Raw genomic sequence first — 27525 nt, forward strand, 5'->3', positions numbered from 1 at the left:
TACAGTATGTTCAGATCACTACCACAGACATATATGACACAGTAAATACACTGTTTGTCAGTTTTTTTGTTTTTTATTAAACTAAAAACTATTTAATATGATTTAATCAACCAGAATGCACAAGTTTAAATCAAAGTCATTTTTAAATGTCAGATCATTTATAAATAATTTCTTAACTTAACATGTTTTGTATATTATGCATGTGTATATTTTAAGTGTTCAGTTCAAAATCTTTGTACACCATTGTTCAAAAGTTTGGGGTAGGTAAGAAAAAGAAAAAAAATGCATTTACTTCTTACGCATTTACTTGATGAAAAATACAGTATTAAGAAAACGGTAATATTGTGAAATATTATCACAGTTTTAAAGAACAGTTTTTATATTTGAATGTATTTTTTATATATTTTAATATAAATATTTAATGTAAGATATTAATATGTTGTATCTTCTCTCGTGGGGAAGTTGTGGCCTAATGGTTAGAGAGTCGGACTCGTAATCCAAAGGTTGCGGGTTCGAGTCTCGGGCCGGCAGGGATTGTAGGTGGGAGGAGTGAATGTCCAGCGCTCTCTCCACCCTCAATACCACTACTGAGGTGCCCTTGAGCAAGGCACCGAACCCCCAACTGCTCCCCAGGCGCCGCAGCATAAATGGCTGCTCACTGCTCCGGGTGTGTGTTCACGGTGTGTGTGTGTTCACTGATGTGTGTGTGCACGTTGGATGGGTTAAATGCAGAGCACGAATTCCGACTATGGGTCACCATACTTGGCCGTATGTCACTTCACTTTATAATATATTTTCCTGTGATGGCAAGGCTGAATTTTCAGCAGCTATTTCTCAGGGCTTTCAGATTTTTCACATGATCTTTCAGAAATCACCCTTATATGCTAATTTGATGCTCAAGAATATGTATTGTTATTATCAATGTCGAAAATAGTTGTTTTACTTTTCTGCTTTTCTTCTTCAATGAATAGAAAGTTTTAAAAGAACAGCATGATTTTTTTGTAACATTATAAATGTCTTTGACACTTTTGGTCAATTTAATTTGTCCTTGCTGAATAAATTTATTCTTTTAAAAATAAAATATAGTTTATATTATGTATATTTTGTATTGTAAACTGTATGCATATTTGTACACTCTATATAAAATTCCTCTAACTGTGTACAACTGTATAGAATCAGGAGAACATTATTCTCATTCATTACACTTATGCATATGGTGAGTGTCAAAAGTGATTTGATTGCATAAATAAAACCCAACAAAATACCTCTGACTTCAAAGGTTGCATTTATATTTCTCCAATTCAACACAATCCACATATGCTGTCTAGGTAACATATTCTGTAGGTAAAAGTACCTCACAGAGCTCAGTTTCATGCCACACATTTATGCCTATTAGCACAAATCCAAACAATGTGGAGATTATCTTTGTTGGCATTTGGAGTCATAGGAGACCTTTACACACCCTGCCTGGACGTCAGAGGACTGTGTGTAAACACAGATGTTCACAAACTCATTCATTCATGTGTTTGACAATTAGAGTGTATATAAACATGCATTACACGTTGACACAAAGATATATTCATAACTGAAGTAACAGTGCACTCATACACATGGAACAACTGAAACATGCAACAAATAGCAGAACTGATTAAAAGTTTGAACGCTAAACTTTTGCATACATACATACATAATTAAATGAATGAATGGGCCAGGGAATGACTGAATCAAGGTAATTATAGTTAACAAACTAAAAAATAATAATAATAAAACCATTAAAATATGCACTCCTTGAAGTAAAAATAATTCATAAAAAAAATTAACTAAAAATATATTAAATTAAAAAACTGTAATAGTATATTATAATAATAGTATAATAGCATAATAGTATCTCAATTATACAAAAAAAAAAAATTAAATTAAATTATAACACTGATTTCTATGCAAAACACATTTCCAAATATCTCATGAGAGGGTACTTAAAACCAATCTTCCGTCCAATTAGGGTAAAATGTTATCCTTCCAGAAGCTTATTTTAATTCGGAATTGAGCTAAAGCTGTGTGGTAATGTTTAACCAAACAAAGTAAAGCAAGAACAGGTCTCAGGTGTGAAATTACAATCGAGGCGAATGTGTCAACTGATATCACAAGCGCACAGAGTGTGTATAACATGCAATCCAGTGAATACACACAATAGCCCGATGGAAAATGTACAACAGCTGTGAAAAATTTGACTCTTATATAAACACAGAGCTCTGTTTACTTACGAACACAAATTCAAACTGCTTGAGTAACAAAAATTCATCACATGAACTCAAAAATAAGCCCAGAAAAAGGGGTTAGAATAGAAAAAGTACAGAAAAGTGATACTATAGATGAAGATGACATCTGATTGTTATGTCAAAAGGGTCCTGGAGAAAGGGACAGATATTCATGATGTAGACAGACAGAGAGATGGACAAGTAGTGGCCCATATTTAAAGTAGCACTTTGGATACATAGCTGTAGTAATTGCATACATAAGCAAGCAGAAAAAAAGAGGGAGGAAGAGAGAGTGTGTGAAAGCATGTGAACCAGATAGAGTCTGAGACGTAACAGAGTCAGAAGAAAAGGAGGTTAGTTCTAACCTTAAGGTGGAGGTGTGCAGCCTCTTCACCACCTCCTCACTGAAGTCAAAATGAACCCTGCCTCTGTGGCAGGGCGACCTGCGGAGCATGGCCCTGGAACACACCGCTGTGCTGTTCAGCGTGCTCTAGTAGCGTCTCCCCTGCATGACTCCCCTAACACTTAGTGCCCTCCCACAGAGCTCAACTTCACCGCACAGCCACTTCCTTTTGAAGTCCAGCTGCGCTAGCACTCAACTCAGCTCTGAGAAAGAAGACGACCGCACATGAAACCTGGGGCGGAGCTCTCAACAAGGAATCGGAATGTCTCATTCCTAAATGTCTGCTGCAGACACAAACAAAATACATGCAGTTATTCGACTTTCCAAAAGGTTATTAATATGTTTTATTGCTTTCTGAATGCCTCACATCGTGGTTGGAATACTTTTGAAGAAGTGTAAAAGGGGTTTGAGCTTTTTGCGACTTCTGAAATTAAACACTGTCTATTTCTGTGACGAACTTGTGGTAAGACTTATGAGCTATAATGATGAGGAACTTACAACAAACACATCCAAAACTATGAGTGTTACGTCACCGCAATTTGTATATATTGACCAACATTATAATACTAATAATTATTGCTAATGCATAAACTACAGAATTTAAAGAGGTCCTATTTTCCTTTTTCGCTTATTGAATTTTAGTCAGTGTGTAGTGTGCATGTTTGGGCATAAAAATATCTACAAAGTTAGGGAGATATTAAATTTTTTCAAGAACTACAATGAACTACATGGTACTACAGCATTGTTTTCCTGTATTTGATATATCAGAAAAATAAATCCCGTCTACGGAAATTCAAATAGTTGGGGGGGGGGGGGGGGGTAGAACGCTTGCTTGAGCACTGCACGTTTCAAAATCAAAACCCGGTGCGGGTGGTTTTATATCACTGTTTCTGATGGAAACCGACTGTTTTAAGAAAATTTTGGATGTCATTTTCATTTGATCTTGCATGTAATGTCTGATAAAGCAGCATTTGTGAGCGGAGCTCTGCTTTGTGTACAGCCGTTACCGGGAAAACCTCGATCTCTCTCACTCCTACAATTTATTTGCATATATATGCCGCCACAAACAGAGTATGTCTGTGGGACTATAAATTCAACTATATAACAGTTTCACTGCAATTAATGCAATAATGTTAGAATTAAAGACCAATAAACATAATACATATTACCTTTGCGCTTATCTGTACATAGTAAATGCAGTTATTTTTAAGCTGTTGTTGACATCCTATATAAAATGTGATTTAGCCCCAAAAAAAACAACAATAACAATAATGTTACCACTTTAATATGTCTTGCAATATCCGTGTGTGCAGAGGTTCTTGTTCAATATTCTCGGGGCCTGCAAGGGGCGGGGCAGTGGTGAAACACTGTCTAAGCTGTTTGCCAATCACAACGCACCAGGACAGCTAACTGATCACAACACATTTAGTTTTTTTAGAAGGTGGGCCTTCGTCAAACCCGGAACCAATCGAGCCGTTTGTTCCAGGCTGGGGAGAAAGGTATTGTAATAATGTAAATTATGTGAAAAGTAATGCATTTTTTGAACCACCAAGCATGAGAGCATGTTCTAGTACACCCCCAAAACAAAATCAAGACTTTGTAAAAGAGCATAATAGGACCCCTTTAACTATTTAATTTTAACATTTTAATTTCCTTTGCCTGCCTAAAGTTGATATGTAAAAATCTTAATACATTTAATAATATATATATAATTATTTAGAAAATCTCAAATGAATAAATTTTTTCTACAGTACATTATAATCTAGAGATGCTTAAATTCACTAAATGATTTTAGTTAGCAGTGTTTTGTTCTCTCTCTCTCTATACACACACACACACACACACAAATAATTAATATAAAAAATAAATATAAAAATAAAAAATATAAAAATATCCTCAGATACTTATCAGTCAAAATATAAACATACTTTTCATCTTATCACTTTGGACAGAACTTTAGTATCATTACACCTCAATATATTAGAATCCTATTTGCAAATAAGACAAAGATTATTGAAGTAAATTTTACAATAAAAGTCTTTCTACTTTAAAAATTCATGTTTAATTCAGTGTGCTACTTGCCATTGTGAGAGTGAAAATTGTCTAAAAGGAAATCCTACTTAAATTGTTTTCAGTGTATTTTCTGTCTGTACAATTTATCAGTCAAATATATGAAAATAATTATCAGCTAATTGCAGCAGATTTTTATTTATTATATAGTATGTTCTGTCTGTACGATATGCCTGTCTGCATAATAGTTTGACAGACAGCTAATAGATTTATTGAATGTCAGACAAGTAAAAGTTGATAGTGGAAATTTTGTAATTTAATTTAATGTTTTATTTATTTAATTTAATTTTATTGTATTTTATTTCTGTAATCATCTTACCTGAAACAAACTGACATCAGACCTATTGATGTCAGCCATTTTTCAGTGTGTGTGTGCTGTTTGACTTTTACCAAGATATCAATCTGTGATGCTTAGATCCTCTGTTGGTCAAATGTCTTTGTGCAATGTGAATTCACAGGTCAGAGGTTGTCAGTCTGAATTTTGGTATGCAGTGAAAGAAAAAATTGCATGAGCTTGTGTTTCCGGTCTAGTGTTTCCGTCACATGCATATAAGTAGAGCATCAAGTATAGAGAATGCTGCTTGCTTGCTTTATTTATTTATTTATTATTAGTTTTTTGAGCATGTGGAACATGTAACAAATTAAGTTCTGTAACGCGCAAAAAAAAATAGTCCAAAACTGACATCCACTCCAGGAAACATTATTACCATCAATGAGAAGTGTTTTGCATTATAGGATTACAAAACATTCCAATCATTCCTCCTTACTAGTCTTTCCTGCACAACAAGTCACTGTTGTTTGATGTGTGATGACGTGGCGGGTGGTTTAAAAAGTTCTGAAAATCTCTTGCGATCTTTAGTCATCATAAAAAAACTTGTTTAAAGATGACTGATCTGTCGTCATTGTGTGCAATGCTAAGATGCTTACTTGTCCATGAGCTCTGCTGAGAGGAAATGAAGCTGTGAACATGAAGCTAAACAGAGTAAACGTTGACACAAGACAAAACTATTTCTAAGTGTGAAGTTTGAGCTGAGGAGAGAAGCAGAAGCAGAAGAGCAGAGGAGACAATGGCAGTGCAGAGGAAGATGTGTCTGCCGTAAAGCTGATTATAATAGGAAAAGAAAGACCGGTCAAACAGGTTGGTGTGAATTCAGAGTTGACTCAGTGTGAAAAAATGCCACAACCCGACATGTCGAAATGAAACAATTAAACATCATTCCTCAAAATGTGTCTACTCTAAACATGTGAGAACATAATAGGTTAAAAATGAAACACTTCACACTACACTAGCCTCAGGAGCCATGATTACACATGCGATTGAATCATTTATTTAATATGCTTACTTATTTAATGTCATCAATTTAATGATTTTAATGAAAAGATGTTTTATTAAAATAAGGCAAAGGGAAATGGCTGTTAAGGGCTCATGGGTTTGAGGTGCACAGAAACCTAGAATGTTGTGACACTACGAATGCCGATAACACTAACTATTGCCCACTAGATGGCAGAGTTTACAAATAAAGAGAATCAAGCATCAAGCAATAGTTGACATTTAATAAAAACCTTGCCTGCTGAGTCTTTTATGATAATTTGAGCTAGTACAACTTAATTGAGAAGAGATGACGAGCAACTGATTAATAAGAATGAACACATAGATCAAACTTCAACAATAAACAGGTTGACTCAAATATGAGTAATATTTGCTTCTGCAATACTCCTAAAATATTTCATGACCCAATAACTCCCATGCTTCCTAAACATTGCAAATAACAGTATATATTTTATTTTAATTAAATTTTTTTAATCACCAAACCTGTCTACTTTAGGTTATAGTTTTTTACATCTTCAAATGTTCAAATACATAAGAAAATCCTACTTTACACATTTCTCATGCACATTAACAGTATAAAGTGTATTACAAGCTTGTGCACTTTGATGTATTGAGAATTATGTTAGGTAAATGATCATTAATTTAATCCAGCAGATTTAAGGTGGAAAATACAAAAGTGCTGATCTTAAAGGCATAATTCACCCCAAAATGAAAACTCTATCATCATTTAGTCACCCTCCACTTGTTCTAATCCTGTGTGTGTTTCTTTCTTCTGTTGAACACGAAAGAAGATAGTTTGAAAAATGATAACCAGCTGACGTTAGGCATTGACTTCTGTAGCATTTTTTTCTCTATACTACTCAAGTCAACTCTTTGGTTACCAACATTCTTCAAAGTATCTTCTTTTGTGTTCAACAGAAGAAAGAAACTTGTACAGGTTTAGAACAACTTGAGAGTGAGTGAGTAAATGTTGACAATGTTCATTTTTGTTTGAAGTATCAAGACACTCATCTCTGTCAGTGTGAACCAACTGTCTAATTCCTGAACGGTCCAGAATCCCTAAACAGACTCTACCTACTTGGTTACTTTGAGCCGTTACTTACAACTAACCTCCATACTTGACACCCTGATACCCAAGTAGCACTGACACACAGGAGACAAAGAGAGGACAGCAGCACGCCAGCTCTCAGTTCTAATGTCATTTCTCTGACTGTGTCTGGGGTTGATTTGTGATTGACTTTGAGGTGCTCAAGTAAACTGATTACAAATTATCCTTGATTATAATTCTACCTCAAGTAGTACAGGAACTGTGGAACAGAAAACACGTCAAAAATATTGGGATTTAAAGTTTATTTTTTATGGAAAATATATTTTTGTTACTATATAATTCTGTACTGTTGACAGGATTAAACTCTTACTCATTTCCTCTAATTATAAACATGAATAAACTGTAAACTCTGGACAAAATATTTCTCCTAAATGTCTTAAATTGTTCTCTGTGAATATCATTCTTGCATTAACACCAAGCACAGTCATTGTCTTGTTCTATCTTAATATGTTTAAAATCACAGAATCATTGCATAACAGCCACATACCTGTCACTATAGGGGATATTTCACTGATTCATGTGACACACTCGCTCTCTCACTTCTAATCAAAGTGCACAGACCTTTGTTTACCTGCTCTGTCTAATTCAATCTAACAAGTCTAATAGGAACTTCATGCACCTCTTTGATTTATTCACAGATCTGATGTTCTTTGACAGGTGTGAGACAGAGGACAGCCAAGGAGAGAGAGATAAAAAAAAGGAACAGTTAAAGGGACAGTTCACCCAGAAATGAAAACCCTGCTTTATCTGAAACCTTTTGAGAATTCTGAATGAAAAACACACTGAAATTACGATTTTGGTGTGTTCCTCACATAAAACTAGGGCTGCATGGAAGATCATATTTTAATCCAGATCACAATTTCTGCAATATTTACCTGATGGTTATTTATACTAAAAATGTTTCATTTTACATTATTTTGCATTGGAAGAAGCCTCAAGCTTGTGGTTGCCAGATGTCAAGAGCTTAAATCCCCCAATCAGGGCTTTCTTCTTAAATGACCTGGTGTTCGCCAGTCTGTTTTCTTTCGTGTGATAATTTGTATTTTTTGCTGCGACTAAATCTGCAAGCACACCTGAACTGTAATAAATCTGAATCTGAATCTTGACACTATCGCTTGCGATTGAATAAATACACAACCTCTGTGCCACAATACAAATTCAATAGTCAGTATCAGGAATTTTACTGGTTTAGCTTTTGAAAGAAGCCTCTTCTTACCTGTTTTGACTTCATATTGAATGTGTTAATTTATATGATGAATTAATTAGGAAACAAGATGAGGCAAAATAAACCAATTGACATTCTCTTGATTTATTCTGAATAATTCTGATGAAATGTAAAAAGACATTTCTAAAATGGCAATGATTGTGATTAATAACTGTGATAGTCCGTTTAACCATTATCATGCAGCCCTACATAAAACAATTCTATGGCTTCAGAAGGTTTAGAATATGGAGCACAACAAAATGATGGTCAGAAAATGTTGTCAATTTTCATTTTTGGATGAACTATTGCTTTAAAGCAAGTGAAGAAAAAGACACGAAGAAGAAATAGAAGTCAGGAAGGCTATTAAAAGGTGAAAAAAGAAAATAACTTAGCAAGGGGGAAATGAAATAGCAGAGTAAAGGTCCTTGCACACTGAGTCCTAAATTTTCGTATGTGTTTTTTCAGTTTTTTCGTATTCATGTGATTGACCCAATGTAAGGTCATATTTATTTTTTAACGTGCAAAAATTTCAGACTTGGTGTATAATGACCTTAAGGGCTAATTTTCTCCAGATGGGCACAGGTAGGGAAGATGGAGAGGTGAATGCTAGAAGTCAAAAGGACCTGACTCCCACTGTGAAGCCGGCAGTGGACCCAATCTGCACGCTTTCACCTTTCACCGCTAGCTCTATACAAGCTTATCTGACTGGCAAAAACACATGACAGCACTTAAGGCTGTCAGCGCCAAGATGGCGCCGCTTTGTTCGGAAGCCGTCCAGGTCGCTCCGCTAAGATTGTGTTTTTATCTACTTTTTTACTTAGTTTTACTTTCTCTTTTTACACATCTCACGTCGGCACTGATCACCTATAACAAAGAAACACTTTTGGACATTGGAAACCGCTACACCAACCTGTTTAAGGACACTTTATCCAGAAATCCAGCATGGCCTCTGGAGATTCTTCGGAACGCAGAGATGAACAATAACCCCCCGAGGCGAAGGATCAAGAAACACAGCGGAAAACGTGCTGGGATTCGAGATAGACTCAGGAAAAGGGCTCACAGTCCTCCTCCTCCGAGCATTCTGCTCGCAAATGTCCAAGCCTTGGAGAATAAGATGGACGATCTTAGAGCCAGGATTAGTTTCCAACGGGACATAAGGGACTGTAACATCCTTTGTTTGTCAGAAACGTGGCTTTCGTCCATGGTCCCGGACACTGCTGTAATGCCAAGTGATAACTTCTCTGTTTTTCGGACGGACAGAACAGCAGAGGCCGGTAAATCCAGGGGTGGAGGAGTGTGTTTCATGATTAACAAGAAATGGTGTGATCCCAGGAATATCTCCATTCTGTCGCGTTCCTGCTCGCCTCATCTGGAACATCTTTCCATTATTTGCCGCCCATTTTATCTGCCCCGGGAGTTTTCCTCGATCATTGTTACTGCTGTGTACATTCCACCACAGGCGGACACCGGCTTGGCTTTGTCTAAACTTCACGATGTGCTCAGCGGCTACATTAACAAACATCCTGACGCTGCCTGTATCATCGCGGGGGACTTTAACAAAGCTAACCTCAGACGGGTCATGCCAAACTTTCACCAACATGTATCCTGTTCAACTAGAGGACCAAACACACTGGATCATTGCTACACTCAGTTCAAGAATGCCTACAAAGCCCGCTCACTACCTGCTTTTGGTAAATCGGACCATGCTGCCATTTTCCTCACACCGGAATACAAAAAAAGGCTCGTTCAGGATCCTCTGGTGCAGAGAGTAGCCTAGTGCACTGGTCCTCCCACTCAGAGGCTATGCTGCAGGCGGCTCTTGATGACGTTGACTGGGACATGTTCCAGGCGAGTTCTTCTGACGTCAGCGAGTTCACGGATGTAGCATTAAGCTTTGTAAACACGCTAACCGAGCAAGCTACAGAAACAATAACGATAAGGACATTCTCCAACCAGAAACCGTGGGTGGACAGTACAATCCGTGCTGCGGTTAACACACGCACTGCCGCTTACAATGAGGCTCTTCTGACTGGCAATATGAGCGAGTACAAAGCATCGTGCTATGCTCTCCGACGCGCAGTAAGAGCCGCTAAACACAGATACAGAGAGAGAATTGAGTCTCATTTCCAGCTCAATGACTCTCGACGGATGTGGCAGGGACTGAGGACCATCTGTGCCTTCGAAAACGAATCCTCTGCGGAGGTGAGAGCAGATCCGTTGCTGGCCGACGAGTTAAACACCTTCTACGGCCGCTTCGATTGCAATGCCGGCAGCGCGTCAGGAAGCAGCAGGCAGAGCAGCGATGATCCTGTAATCACCGTGTCAGAGGATGAGGTTCGGAGGGCGCTAAAGAAAGTGAACGTCAGGAAACAAGCCGGACCTGATGGGATAACCGGCCGTGTTCTGAGGTCCTGCGCTGATCAGCTCGCTGGTTTGTTCACATCTATCTTTAATGAGTCCCTTGCTACCTCCGTGGTTCCCACCTCATTTAAAAAATCCGTAATAATCCCTGTGCCTAAGAACAATAAACCCTCTTGACTGAATGACTATCGCCCAGTTGCCCTAACATCTATAGTCATGAAGGTTTTTGAGAGACTTGTTAAGAGCCACATCTGCTCCTCCATCCCTGATACTTTGGACCCTCTTCAGTTTGCCTATCGCCCAAACAGATCTACGGACGATGCCATCTCTCACGTCCTCCACTCTTCCCTCACACACTTGGACAGCAACAATGGGAATTATGTAAGGCTGCTATTCATTGACTATAGCTCAGCTTTCAACACTATAGTGCCCATCAAGCTGGCATCTAAACTCATAGACCTCGGCCTAAACTCCTCGCTCTGTGACTGGATTCAAGACTTCCTCACCGGCAGACCTCAAGTGGTGAAAGTTCACCTCAAACTCCATCACTCTGAACATAGGAGCCCCACAGGGCTGTGTCCTGAGTCCCCTGCTCTACTCTCTCTACACGCATGACTGCGTGTCCTCTCACAGCTCCACATCTATTATCAAATTCGCTGATGATACTGTGGTTTTGGGCATCATCTCCAACAACGATGAGACCGCATACTTGGATGAGGTAGAGAGACTCACATCATGGTGCCAGGACAACTGTCTCTCTCTGAATGTGAACAAAACTAAAGAGCTGATCATGGACTTTAGGAAGAGACAGCAGCAGCCCTACACTCCTCTCATGATCAGTGGGACCCCTGTGGAGAGGGTGAGTAGCTTCAAGTACCTCTGTGTAAACATCTCTGAGAACCTGACTTGGACTACACACATCCAAACACAGGTTAAGAAAGCCAGGCAAAGACTGTACCATCTGCGACAGCTGAGGAAATTCAGGGTCTCACCAGCAATCCTGAAAACTTTCTATTCAGGGACCATGGAAAGTGTATTGACTCAGTGCATCTCAGTGTGGTATGGAAACAGCTCCAATCAGGACTGCAAAGCACTACAGAGAGTTGTGCGCTTAGCTGAGCACATCTCAGGGTCTGCTTTCCCCTCTCTGCAGGACATCTACCACAAACGCTGCAAAAGTAGAGCTGTCAAAATGATCAAGGACTCAAATCACCCTGGTAACCGTCTATTCACTTTGCTTCCATCTGGCAAGCGCTTCCGTAACCTGATGGCAAAAACTGAGAGACTTAGGAGGAGCTTCTTCCCCCAGGCCATCAGGCTCCTAAACTCTAACTCTGTGTCATAACATCACTTGACTCCATGTTAACATCACTATATCAATAAGCTATTCATAATTTTTTCTACCTCATATGCTGCTATTTAAATACCCTGTACAACTTTTTTGCACATTCTTTTGCACATTCCTGTTATATTACTATTTATGTCAACAACATACTGACCTGCACATTTATATTTATATTTTTTCTCTTTTATTTTATTCTTTTTATTTTTTTTTTCTACTTTTCTTTTTCTTAATATTTGTCTATACAATTGCACTGTCCTTGGAGCAGACCTGACTTACATTTCACTGCTGGTTATACTCTGTATAATTGTGCATGTGACGAATAAAAATCCTGATCTTAAGGTTTCAGCTGCTAGGATAACTGACTGCTGATTTGCATTTTCATGAGTAATGCGGCCCTATCAGGTGTCGGCTGCTTAATGCGTAATGTATTCCATAATTGAGAAAATAGACTGTATTAAACCACTGGGATCAGTTCCATCTGTAATGCAGGCATTTTCAAATCTCACTTAGGTTGGAGGTGAGGTGGGGAAGTGGAGGTATAGGGATGCGGAGCTGTGAATTACATTTCAGGTCGATTTCAAAAAGTGGCAGAACTGGTAATAGGAATGCTTCAAATATCAATGATTCAAAGAGTTTAAAAAAATGCTTACTATGAGTTAAATATGTATTATCAGGGATAACGTATAATCCCTGATCAGACCGGTAAAGGCTGTGCCACCCTGTTTTTTTTGTGTGTTTGTCATAATTACTGACAGTATACTACCCTGTCAGTAAAGTAAAGTAAAGTAAAATAAAAATATCATACAGTATATTAGGTCATAAATATTTTATTTTTATTATTTTAAAATACATTTTAATTATATTTTATTAAATAAATAAATATTTATTCAAAAACTAATGAAAAAGCCATATAATAAACAAACTTGACATGCTAAAGCAGAATGGAATTTAGCTAATTATGTTTTTCCTATCCATCTACTTGGATTTTATGGCCCTAACCTGCCCATGAACAATTAAATAAGGGTACTTTTAGATGGAAATACTGTATATGCCATAGTACTGAATGTGCCATATTTGGAGACCATATTTATAAGTACACTAATGTAATTAGTATTGCCACAATATATGTCCACAAAACCATGGTAATCTCTATTGGTCCTTTTAGATGGAACTTTAATATACAGTATATGCCACATTACCAATCAACTAACCTATTCATATTCCATGGTATTTACAAGACACGCCAAGGTGCTTTGTATTACAGTATTTGTCACATATTTTATTTCTATTACAGCATATATAAAAAAAACTCTATATTGCTATATCTATTTGTTCTTTTAATTCAATGCATTTTCTACATTAAATGTAATAATTTTAGTGGAAACTCTGTAAAACCTTGTTGATACTTTCTTTTGAACAGCCAAATTGTACAAACTCAAAAATCATGTAGGTTAGTTCAATCCACAAGTTACCCTGACTTCACTGTTTTCTGAATGCTGTGTGCTATAACAATAACATAAAGCTTTTTCCATATCAGACACTTGTATTACACTGTTAGAGGGGTCAGGGCTGTTGTTGGACATGATATGCGCAGAGTAGAGTATTCTATGACCCTGTAACAAAGCATACTGTAAGCTGATCTGCCATTCAGGCATGACAGCTGCCTTCTGTGTGCAGCTTTTACAAATGACTTCTGAAACCAAATGTTTGAGGGGAGGATGTGCACCTAATCCTGCCAAACACAGTACAGGCATATAAAGCAACAGTCTTATGATAATTTATCTACAACTAAATTGTTAAACTGAGCTGAATTAACAATTAATATAAACTAATCAGGCCTGTAGCCAGCTATGAGGCCCGGACCCCGGTAAAATGTTCAAAAATAAAATTTGTTTTCTGAATGACTAGTTTGCAAATAAAACTCATTATATGAGTGTCTGCATGTATAATTAAGTTTAGACAGTTTGCAAGAAGGTTTAGCCCGTCGTATGAAAATGATCGCACCGAGACGCTGCCAGAGTGAACAAGGCTTGAGAGAGTCATGAGTGAATGCGCGGGCGCAGCCCTGTTGCCAGATCAAGCTGTCATAAGCATTTTTGGACTTGTCTTTTACACTTAATTTGACATTTTAGAAAATTAGTAAAGTGGGAAGTTCCAGTTTAGGGTTATTTGCAAACTATTTGAAATAAATTTGGTTTATTATTATTTTTTGCTGTTGTTTTTGTTTTGTTTTATAGCAATATCTGGCAACACTGCATCGCTGGCACTTAAACTGACAGTAATCAAAAGAGCCCACGGACAGGATAGCACATTCGATCACGCAAATGCAAAAAAATCATGATATTATCTGTCAGAAACGCTATCAACACTGTCAAAAACATTTAACACTAGAACACAGATATGTGAAACAGTTACAGAATGAAATTAAATATGCAAACATTAGCCATGAAGAAGTCTGCTATTTCATTCAGTAATAGTTAATTACAGTATAGTAGTATATGTATTGTTGCATGATAAATAAACAACTGATAAAATTATCCACCCCTAACCTACAGTAAAATATGAAAAAATGTGAATGCAGTGCTCATCCTTCCAAAACAGAGAAAACATCTTTCACAAACATCTACATCTCTGTCTCTTAATGAGTTGTATTTGTAAACCCCAACCCAGATCTCACTAATTTTCAAACCCTGGCTAAGGCCATGCCATTAATTAAAGATATTAACTCTTTTAGAAGGAGAGGGTCACCCTCATGGGGGCAGCCATTGTGAGATCACATGACCAACCAAAAACGACACCTATTACTTAAACTAACACCTATATTTTAGGACACTGAATATTGTCCGACTATAAATAGTAAATTTCTATTGCAACGGCATCAGACACTGTTTTTGCAAGGTGCATCATCCATCCACTAGGTGTTAGTATAACATCTAAGGCAACCCAAAGACACAGACAAACACTTTCAAGGACTTTTTCATTAACTGTTCCCATCTGGTGGAATGACCTGCCCAACTCGATCCGAGCAGCCGAATCCTTACCCATCTTCAAGAAACGGCTAAAAACTCATCTGTTTCATCTTTACTTGACCCTCTAACTCTAGCACTATCTATTCTAATTGTATTTTATCTATGTCTTTTTATTAAAAATAACAATAATAATAATAATTATCTGTACTGCGTTAGGCTAACCAAGACTTGTAATAGCACTTGCACGTTGTTGCTCTTTTGTTGGTTTTGATTGCTTCTTATGTCCTCATTTGTAAGTCGCTTTGGATAAAAGCGTCTGCTAAATGACTAAATAAAAAAATAAAAATAAATAACTCTCATAACAACCAACAAAACAAACAGAAAAGAGTGCATCTTTAAGCATCTCTTTCAAGAAAGAGCTTCAGAAATTATTTTAAAACACCTATTTAGTTCAGTGTAGAGAGGAGACAAATACACTGAATATCGCAGTATATTGAATATACTACTATATTAAATTAAATATATATATATAAAAATACTAAGTAAGCGCTAAATCAACCACAAAATGAACCCATTTCGCTCTTCCATTAAGCCTGGCCATCAATGAGAGAGAGTGATGAGAATATGTCAAGCTGAGTGAGAGTGAATTGGAGAGTGTGGCAAAAGGTCATACATTTTCGAGAGCAAAACAGCTGATTTTTCTTTAAAGAAATTCACTCTCTTTTCTAAGAAATTACTGGAGAAAAGTTCTTTCACAGCCACGCTCTAGCCAAGTCTCCTCTGCATGAATAAAATGAAACCCCATCCACCTGGATCTCAGAATGCTGGAGTTATAGGGTGCCATGTAGGCTTTCAAATTCCTTAAAAGCCTCTGATACAAGCAACGGATAACCTTAAAACTGAGGGCACGAAGTTTAAGAGCCAATTTTGAACATTCTGCTCCCAAAACACTGTGCAACTGTGCACCTAAAACATAAATTAGTTTGATTTGCCTTTACAAATTACGCAAGCTAAGTCAACTAATCCAAACAAACGAACAGTTGGCTGCAGCGGTTACAACCTTACACCCACATTTGTGCTTACCAGACCCAAGAGTGTCGGCGGTATGAGTATGTACCCAGACTCAGACACGACTTTAGAAAGTTCTTGCTGTCCGACAGGTTAAGATCCGTCATATTTAAATTCCCAACAGATTCAGCTGTCGTCCAATGGAAGCTCTTTGAACTCTAAACTCATCCTTCCACCAGTCAAAAACGCTGGAGGGACTCACGGCAGCAGAGAGAGGGTTACTGTATCTGTTATTGGCAGTCTCTGGTTGCATTGTCAGTCGGTCACGCTTCTACCTCCTCAGGGCATCAAGTATCATAGGTCTGCTCACACCTGGCAGAAACTGTGTCTCTTGAGTGTACCGCAGCTCTTTACTTTCAAAAACAGGAAGACGGTGGCCTCTGCTCAGCAGTAAACAAGAAGATCCGGAGTGCGGGGGAAATCACACAGTCAGTCACACAGTCAGTAAGTCTGTTTCTAGTCGCACTTAGAGACAGAAGACACGTGCCTATTCTTCTTGCACAGTTTAAACATTACGCTGATGGATTTTATCAACAAGTAGACTGTACACATGGTAACAGTCTAGAAAATGGAAACCAGACGCCCTGATCTCTGTGGTGATGACATTCTCAGAGGATTTATGCTTTATCCAAAACCCATTATAGTTGTATCTTTCTGTCCTAAAGGAGAGAGATTAGCAGATGATCCCTTTTATTTGGTATCTCTCTGGCCCTGACTGGCTATTTCGGTTCTATATTTAGGACTATTTTTTGAGTTGTTTTGTAGCTTTATTTAGACTCTGGAAATCTAGTTTTTGGGTGCATACTAATACAAAGCAATGGTTTAAGTAAAAGTTTGAGGTCAGTAAGATGTAAATAATGACAATAGTAATAATACTAAATAATACTTTCATTCCCCAGGAATGCATTAAATTTATCAAAACTGACATTTATAATATTCCAAATCGGGAATGTTATAAATCTCGGGAGATTTTTAGCATAGTATTGCATTTTGTTAATGTATTTGGTCCTGGCGGAATAGATCTGCTACGCTGCTGCTGCTGTAGGTTATTGCTGTTGTTGTTGATTTTTGGTGCTGCTGCTGCAAGCAAGTACAGGAACTTGCTACTACCAATACATACGGCGATGCGATCCTGTGAGTATTTAAGACATACTGCTGCTGCAGAAATAGCATATATAACAACCCATAGCAGATCTATACCGGTGGAGCTGGGAAAGGTAGAGGGTTTCAGAAGAGCTCTGAAAGTGCATTGCAAAATGCTCAAGCGAATGCTAACCAGCCATTTAAAAGTAAAGCAGCAAGCTCATTGGCTGCGTATGCAACATGAACCAATCAGCTTATGCCAAGTCGATTAACGCTGTGAATATCATCAGTTGATGTTAAGGAGTCACTGGTATGTGTCATCTAGAGTTTCATGACAGACCTTGGCATTACAATTGAAAACAGTTTTAATATTTAACACTAGTTTTTACTGTATTTTTTGATCAAATGAATGCAGCCTTGGTTAGCACAAGAGACTTCTTTCAAACAAACCTTACCAACCCCAAACTTGAATAGTATTGAACTCATTTACCTTTTTTAACATGAAGTGCCATTTTTTAATTGTTCTTGTTAATTACTATAGGCACCTCACATCCATTTCTCTCCCACTATTTTCCCCAGCATGCACCATCACAGTATATATATATCATGCTAATTGCCACCTCACTGTTTACTGACGTTTGCATTATTTGCACTGATGTTGTGTTTGTTTTCAGTTAAGTGTCAGCATGTGTTTATAATCAAATGTATTTCTTCCTTTAATGTAAATGTTTATTCATTTTTATATGTGTCGCAAGCTGCCTTCTTATTCTGAAATAATCCTCATTTTAGTTGCTTGCGGTAAAACCTCCTTAGGTTCTGTTACAAAGCAATGGTATGGATTTTCATTCTCATCTCAGTCAGTCTGTTTGCTAAAAAGATCAATTCACATTTGTTTATTGATTTGTTCTGTGGCTCTTTCTGCAAGTAGCATACTGTATAAACACCAGTTGCTGACTTTTTGTGTCAGTCAGGGCCCTTTTTGTGTTCTGAGTGAATCTCAAGTAGTTCACAAGTTTTATTATTCATTATTAAAATGTCACTGTCTACAAATCTGCTAAAATTGTTCAGCATTACTTTTATCAAAGTATAAAAACAAGAATAATAGCCATAACAAATTTCGATACCAGGTTTCAATAAGATTGTAATATCATTTTGTGTACAGCATCAGTAATTTTTACACATTTTGAACAAGACTAAAATATCGAACGACAGTCGTCAACAGATCATCATTCACAAATGAGATGCCCCAGTTCATTTAGTTTGTTAAAAATCAAGATGTCCCTGTTCATTCATGAATGAGATGTCCTAGTTCATTCAGTTAGTTTAGGAATGAAATGCATGGAAGAAAATCACTAAATATCTAACAATAAATTGCTTCTAAATATGATACCTACTGCAACAGTAAAATATTCTTAACAGACATTTAAATATTTAGCCCTATTTTGCCCATTACAAAGATATAATTGCCTTGCAATTAGCCTATGAACTGATCTGTGAATTATTAAAATAACTACCACAATTTCAAATACAAGTAGTCAGTCTGAAGGACAGCTGTAAAAATGAAACTGCATTCCAATGACATTAGACATAAAATAAATATGTAAAATAAGAAAAGTATTTGAAACAATAATATATGTTTGGATGTGCAAACAATTGTTGGTCAGGATTTATCAGTATCTATGTGACCAAAATTAGACTTAAGAGAAGAATAAGAGAGGTCAATGATTATTTTGAAGAAACAGAGGTCAGTAAAAGAAAATGGAATAAAGCTGCACCTGTCAATCATATCTAAATCTATATGTCATGGTTACCAGCTCAGAATGACTCAGTATGAAACACGGCTGACCGAACAGCTATACAGTGTTAGATGCCATACTGTAAATCATTTAAAGAACACAACATCAGCAGCATTAGCTAGCTATTTTTACATGGTTACCAGGAGGTTTGAGACTCAAAATGACTCAGTCCAGAACACAGCTAACTGTGATATTTAATAAATAATGAAAATCATGTTAAAAAATAATTGTACCTTAATGCTGGTGGCCACCAGCCACAAAACAGAAAAAAGGAGAAGGAAGTCAGCAAAAAGGAAGTGCCGATCAACAGTAAGTTATTTCTTTCTATGCTTTTATACAGTTATGGTTACAAACTCTCTCTGCCTCCCTACACTAATCTTTCGAAGGGTCCCACTTTATATTAAGTGCCTTATGTACATACATCTAAAAATAAGTACATTGTACTTACTGTGTTCATATTGTATTGTAAAACAGTTTTGCTGCAGTTGAGGTTAGGGACAGGTTTGGTGGTATGGGTAGGTTTAATAATTCAATTTTAATTGCTTGTTGTTGAAGCAAAGTATATCAAAATATTCAGGTGTATCCTTAGAAGGCAAATTTCCTGGGTCAGGTGCTTTTTACTACAGGGAGAGAAACCGCCTGAGATGATACCTGTTTCGGACACAGAAACCAATGATGGAAATTCATTTTAGAGATGGACTCGGCTCTCAAAAGGCTGGAACATGAAACACAGCTGTTGCACATATGTACCCTAGGGATGGAATCTGAGTGCACTCAAACTTGCCAAAGGCCTATCCTGTTGGCAACATCTATGCCATATGCTGCTTGGACTAGTCCCTAGTTTCTTCAGCTAGGCTTTAATGCAAGGACAAAAGCATTTGAACATAAGATACAATGGTCCCTCAGTCTCCAATCAGATTTGTATAACTGTGCTTTTGAACTCACTCTGAATTTGGCGTTAGTTGTCAAGGTGATTGTGCTTCATATGCACGAATTTGTCACCGAAGTATCATTAGACAATTTAAAAAAAAACTAAAACCATACTACCATAGAAATTTGCCCATCAGACAAGCAATTTGTTTGAGAATGATGTGCTGCTACCAAGGTAATGACATTTGATTAGGTAAGAGAACCAATTTTGAACAATGGCCTTATAAATGATGGTGCTCCTGAATCAACAAAATGTCCAGTCACCTCATTTTGGCAGAGGTGTTTCTACTCATAAGAGCATTGACAGAGTTTCTACTGTGTGTCCGTACATCCAGAGTTTGAGAGGAGTGTGCAGTGAAATTGGAGCGGGGAGCGAAGCTGCATGATTACGGCTGGAACAAGAAGAGAATTTTGTTGGAGCGTCTAAGTTTTCTCTCATTTCAAGATCACTCTCCATCCAAGGCCTAAACCTGCATGTCAGCAGGAATTCATCTCATTAAACAAAGAGTTAATAGGCTATTAGCAGTCAGACTAAAAGAAAAAGGTAAATATATAATTTTTTAAAAAGAATTTGTCACATAAGGTTTAAAGGTGCAATAGGTGATTGTCTTCAAAAACATTTTTTGTTATGCTGGTTGAAAGTCTCTTCACATCCTGATAGCACTCATTAAGTTATGTGGTCTAAATGTATTTATCTGTATTTATATATACAGGACACGTCATCAGCGCGCTCACGTAAGCTATGCAGACCAGTGTTGCCAAGTCTGTGGGTTTCCTGCCGAAATGGGCTACTTTAACACTGTTGCTGCGAGTTGTTTTTCATGTTCGCAGGTTGAAGCGACCCCAATAACGTGATATTTAGCCTCTGGAATGCAAATTTGACCAGGGGAACCCCGCCAAAAAACGTGTATTTTTCCCCCTGGAACGCGATTTTTACCAGGGGATTTTTACCTAAAGTAGCAATTAGGCGGGTTTTGTCTCACGAAGTCTCATGATTTCCACAAACTAAGCACAATTGCTTTCAACATAATAATAATAATAAGACAAAGAAAAAGAAGGAGAAGAATAAATGTTTCTGGAGCACCAAACCAGCATAAAATGATTTCTGAAGGATCATGTGATACTGAAAACTGAAATTCAGCTTTGCCATTACACAAATAAATTGCATTTTAAAAGACATTTAAATAGAAAACAGTTATTTTAAATTGTAATACTATTTCACAATATTACAGTTTTTATTATATTTTTTATCAAATAATTGCAGCATTGGTAAGCATAAAATACATCATTCAAAAACACTGAAAAATCTTTTTACCTGAACCACAAACTTAAATGGTAATGGTTTCATGTGTTTTGTGATTAAACACTAAAATAACTGTCACGGTGTGTCTTTTTCATCTCTTCTTCATTAACACTGGCAAATAGAAAAAAATCTTCAACAAGAAACATTTGTATCAGTAATTCTGTTGTTTAACCCTGATGTGTCATCCTAAGTCATATTTTACTCAAAGTCAAAGTAACCATATTAATGCTGCAGCTAAAAACCTTAACATAAAACACAATCAAAGTCTGACGTTTTTCTCACATTCCTGTCAAACTCGCACACACACACACAACCATCCAACCAGCCAGTCAAAATCCTGTCATTTCAAGCGTCATCTGTGGCTTTGTTCAGCAATAACAGATGATTCACACATGCCGCACTACAAATCACTAGCAAAACTTGGCTCCTCTGGATGCAGCGGATCCACAGCATTCGTGATGATGCACAAACAACGTCACCACACTTCAATGACGTGATATTCATGCTCATGCTAGTCACGTTCACGCAAGTCCTCAAGACAACCTCGTCGTTTAATCTCGTTAATGTCCTGCCTTTGTTTCCATGGCAACCAGGTTTGTAACTTTGCCCCTCCCAAAGCAAATCTACACCTAGTATGTCTTGCATGTGAGGGTGGCTGTTAATATCAGAAACATGTGGCTGACACACATTTACAACATAGGTCAAATCGCTATACAGATCGCAAATAATTGTTTGGAATATATCAAACATGTAATTTTATTATTGTGTATTTAGCATGTACTCCTCTGTGGTTAGAGGTTAGAGGTTGGCAATGTTGCAAGAATCTGACCCAGGTATAGGGTCTCCGTGTGTGCGTGCGTGTGTGTGTGTGTGTGTGTGTGTGTGTGTGTGTGTGTGTGTGTGTGTGTGTGATGCAGTTGCCAGCTTGACGGAGACAAATGTGGATGGTGTGCTGTTGCCAAAATAATTGGCTGGGTTAACAGATTACTGTGAAAGAAGGCCAAGATACCACAGCCGTTCAATAAACTAGCCTATATAAAACAGGTGCATGTGCACACTCACCCAAAGGCTGCGTCTCACCCACGGGAAACATTTGATGGTGATTCAGAAATAACCTCTGGACCCAGAACTAGTGGTAAATAGTGATACAACCAAATAGAGGCAATGTTTTTCCCAGAAGATGAAACATTAGCTCATCATCATGAAATTTATTACACATTTGGCTACATGACTAAGGACCAAATTTACCAAGGCTTTGTGTGGATAATAACACGTGCGAGCTTAATCTAATATTATAACATAGTATATTTAGAGTACTGCCTTTTTAAGATGCATGTATTTATGGACATGCATATAAGTTGCAATTGAATGCAATTGAAAGGCAGATTTATCATGCACAACAGCTGCTTTCTTTGTGGTCAAACTTTGAAAATGGAGAATAGATAATGAAGACCTATATTATTAAAGGGATAGTTTACTCAAAAATGAAAATTATGAAAGTTGCATTATCGAATTATCTTTGTTATTACATGAATGTACACTACTGATTAAAAAATGATTTTATTTTATTTTTATATTAATACTTTTATTCAGAAAGGATGCATCAAATTGTTCTAAAGTGACAATGAAGACATTTATAATGTTAGAAATTTTAAACTTTCTATTCACCTGAGTATCATGAAAAAAGTATCACGGTTTCTGTATAAAACAGCAAAACTGTTTTTTACATTGATAAATAATAAGAAAGGTTTCTTGGGCTCAAAATCTGTATATTAAAATGATTTGTGAAGGATCATGTGACACTGAAGACTGCTGACAATTCAGCCTTGCCATCACAGGGGAAAGGTATTTTTTTTAAATGTACTAATATAGAAAACAATTATTTTATATTGTAATAATATTTTATAACAATACTGTTTTTACTGTATTTATGATCAAATAAATGCTTGGTGAGCATTAGTGAGACCTTAGTAAATCAAGTATTTTAAACCCTTACCTATATAAATCTATCAAGAAATGGAAATTATTTAATGAAGACAAATGCACTATGCTTCATTTGAAAAAAATAATCAAGTCTGCTTTTTATTATATGGAGTACAGAGGAGTACTTATTTAATAAGCATATGACTCACACTTACAAACCAATTCATGTTGTCCTACACTAAAAATAACAGAATATGTGCAATAGAAGTGATCAGTCACTCAACAATCTACTTTGACTGTCTTACCGTGGCAATTTGAGACGATTCTTACTGGCTAAATGCACAGGACGACCTGCATCAGATATTTGATGTGCGCCTGGTAGGCTTTCTATGTGTATAAAATGTGTTCAACAAAATGGGAATTGACCTGTTTGCAGATAAAAGACTGTAAATTTAACTTCAAGCCCAGCATACAGAAACAGACGTGCATATGCACTTTGCTAAAATGCTAATTTGCAAGTCTGTGCTGAATTGGGCCCACTATGAGGCACTGGGCATGACGCAAGCTAAACAAAAGATATTTCCGTTGCCATGACTCTAAGGCATCAGATGACTGATATTTTGCTCTTTCTCCTTTCTAGCTCTCATCTAGACAGAAGCCCCTCCAAAAAACTCCCCTGTACTTCCTCTTACACTTGAGAAAATCACATACATAAGGACAGCATTTAATAGATTCTTCTAAAATCCTTCTTTAAATTAAATGACCAATAAAACTTCATAATTAAATGCAATTACATATTTTAAATTCTATTCCATTTACTGGCATTTAGCAGACACTATAAACCAGCACAAAAAAAGGCTTCTGGGAAAGACAGATCACATGATCAGCATGAACGGATGGGAATCCCACTTTGTGATGCATTTGCAAAAGCGTTAAGCAATCCTCCCCAATTTACATCCTCTGCTATGCTAAATCACTCTTAATATTCTCCTAATCAATATGAAATACATTTCACAAGGCATTAGAAACACAGAAGATTCATTTTCATATGCTCTTATGAGTGCATAAGTGTGTATAAGCGCAAAATGTGGGTCGTTCCAAGAAGAGCGAAGCATGTACTCAGGAACACTCATCTCAGTGTGATGTATCTTCAGAGGAACAATCACTTCAGAGCACACGAGAACTGCCACTGCTCCAAACGCTTCTCATGTTAGAATTAAACCACTACAAATATTAAGATAAGTGCAAACTAATTCCCTTTCGAGGTCTCTAAATGACCAATTTTAAAGACGATGATGGTTAATAATGACATTCTGTCTGGTTACATAAATTCTATGGTTATAAAGGAAGATGTGTGATGCCTTTCAAATTTATATTTGATTCCTGAATTTGCTGGTAATAAACAGGATACAAACAGACATTTACTTTTTTAGTTTGTATATTTCAAGGTGGAAAAATGCTTTATTTCCCAAAACACATCATTAAAACTTTACGGAGCAAGATTTAATTTAAATTTTTTTTAAAGAAGTATCTTATGCTCACCAAGGCTGCATTTATTTGATCAAAAATATTATTGCAATTTAAAATTACTTTTCTATTTGAATATATGTTAAATTGCAATTTACATTTCTGCAGTCTTCAGTGTCACATGATTCTTGTCATCATTGTAATATGGCGATTTGGTGCTCAAGAAACATTTCTTCTTATTATAAATATTTATTCTATATAAATATTAGGGTACACTTTATTTTGAGGTGTCCTTATTACACTGTAATTATACATTTCAGTATTGAGTAATATTAATTACAGTAACTACATGTACTTACTTACTATATGGTTAGGGTTACCTGCATGTAATTATGCATAATTTATTGTAATTTTAATAGTAAGTATATGTAACAAGGACACCTTAAAATAAAGTGTTACCAAATATTAAATTCAAATGAACATTGAAACAATATTTTGTAACATAAAAATCCATAACTTTTTATCAGTTTAAGGCTGTTTAAGGCACAGGTTAATTACACAAACACAGCTGAACAGAATAAACTAATAATCACATTAAACAAGGACAGGAAACAAACCAAATATGGACACAAGAGGCGGGAACACATGACACACACGGTAGAGGACTGACATAACTCCCCCCTCCAAGAACACATGTCCCGCGCCTTAACAGTTCCACCAGGGAAGGGGGGTGGGCGCTCTGGAGGCCCCTCAGGACAGACATGGACAGGATCACAGGACAGGGACCTCCAGAGTGGAACAGACAGAACGGAGGTCATGGTGGAGCTGGGAGCTCTGGAGGCCATGGCGGTGCAGGGACCTCCGAAGGCCATGGCGGAACAAGGGGCCAGGAGGCCATGGCGGTGCAGGGAGCTCTAGAGGCCATGGCAGGTGCAGGGAGCTCTGGAGGCCATGGCAGGTGGAGCTTGTGGCCGTGGCCTTGTCCCTCGGCCTGGCCACTCCAACCAGAACCCTTCTACCACCACACAAAAAAAATTTCCATGGGGCAGCTACAGGGTATCAGGAACCCTCCGGGGCTAGACAAACAGGACAAGACAGGACAGGACAGCCCTCCACGGCTAGACACACAGGAACAAGACAGGACAGGACAGCCCTCCAGGGCTAGACACACAGGACAAGAGCATGACAAGGAGTCATTCTTATGAGCATGACAAGGAGTCAGGAGCCCTCACAGAGTCCCTCAGCAACCACCTCCACTTCCACGACAGGAGGTCTCGATGAGCCTCCGTGGACTAGACCGACATGACTACATTAAAACTGTTCTTGTGAGCACAACAAGAATTAAAACGGCACTCCTGGCCGGAACCAGGGAACTGGAGTCAGTGGCGGGCCGGCAGGCTTGAGTCAGCGGCGGGCTTGGGAGAGCCACGGATGGTGCCGTCGATCTCCCTCGAAAGGTGTGCTTGAGGGAGCGGCAACCCGTGAACTTGACAGACAAACAAACATGAACAAAAGAACTTTCAAAAACGGAAAACAAAACGGTGAACAGGGGCGCTGCTTACTGTTGTAGTCTGGTCTTCTGTCACGGTGCACACAGCAAGGATGATACAGGAACACGAGACGAGGGTGTAAACTAAAAATATCAGTCTTTAATCAAATCCAAACAAGGCAGGGCAAGACAAGGCAAGGCTGACACAGACAGGAACACTGGGGAGTAACGAGTAGACCAGACGACACAAAACTAAACAGGCAGGAACATAAATACACAAGTTAATTACACAAACACAGCTGAACAGAATAAACTAATAATCACATTAAACAAGGACAGGAAACAAACCAAATATGGACAGAAGAGGTGGGAACACATGACACAGACGACAAAGGACTGACAAAGGCATCCTTGCTGAATAAAAGTATTTAAAACATACATGAAAAATTACGGACCCCAGCACTTTAAATTGAAATTCATAAAATTTCTCTTCCTGTCATTCCAGTTCAGTTTCCTGTGGCACGTGGCCAATGCATTTCTAATTCACCATCAAAAAAATTATGCATTCTCAGCAAACAAGTGATATCATCTCAAAATACCTTCAAGAATAGAAAACCATTGTTAGTTGAAATGGAACAGTACCAGTTAACTATAAAGTATGTTGTCTGAAAGTGCTGTGACAAAATATCCCATCCTAATCTGTGCCAGCACTACCCGGGAAAGCTTTCAGTGATGGAATGACATCATCAGTGACGCTGGTTCTTTTGTGAAGAGAGTATGTGTATAGGCTCCTTTTTCCCCATGTCATTGTCACACGGCACTGTCTGATACCCCCAGGTGGACCAGTGTTACACCCCCTCCACATACAGGAGATGTCACATCACATCTCCTGGAGTCTGGCTCGAAATTGGAACCCATGGATCAAATCACAGCACCATAGAAACTATAACCTATTACACAATGCCAAAGTAAAGCCAACTTCACTGATGTGTCATGCGCAAGAACCAATGATTAATACCGCACCTGAAATTTTTTTTTTTTGTACAAGCTGGGGTGTAGACCTTTGAATGAGTAGAGAACTGAAAAAAGCTTTAACGAACGTAAGGCTTTTCATCATTCTCAAAGAATCATTGTGCAAAAGGCATTGAGAATTTCAGCAAATTATGATAATATAAAGAATGGCCATGTTCAAAAGATTCAAAAGAAACTGATTTCTTACACATCATTCACTTTTTAAAGGAAAAGTGGTTACAAAACTAAATTCTTTGATTGTTTATTTACAAAACTTGTATTACTTCCTTTTTTCTATAGAACACAAAAACAGAAGTTTAGAAGAATGTCGATGCTGCTCTTTTCCTTAACAAAGAAAGTGAATAACAGAAAATTCATTTTTAGGTGAACTATTCTATTAAAACAAA

General features: G+C 37.5%; 1 protein-coding gene across 4 annotated transcripts in view; it reads right to left on the reverse strand.

Moving 5' to 3' along the window:
- pde4ba (phosphodiesterase 4B, cAMP-specific a) overlaps positions 1-27525 on the reverse strand; it is a 142032-nt gene that overhangs the window by 46169 nt on the left and 68338 nt on the right. Inside the window, exon 1 of one of the 4 annotated variants that reach the window (XM_079376701.1) lies at positions 16132-16479. The exons of 2 other annotated variants lie outside the window; for them this stretch is intronic. In XM_079376701.1, coding sequence (XP_079232827.1) covers positions 16132-16223 — 92 coding nt within the window. In that variant the 5' untranslated portion in view covers positions 16224-16479. Of the gene's footprint in view, positions 1-2623; positions 2745-16131; positions 16480-27525 lie in introns of those variants that run through there. One more of the 4 variants, XM_079376702.1, reaches the window with a different exon arrangement.

The sequence above is a fragment of the Barbus barbus genome (assembly GCF_936440315.1).
Source record: "Barbus barbus genome assembly, chromosome: 25".
Classification (NCBI taxonomy): domain Eukaryota; kingdom Metazoa; phylum Chordata; class Actinopteri; order Cypriniformes; family Cyprinidae; genus Barbus; species Barbus barbus.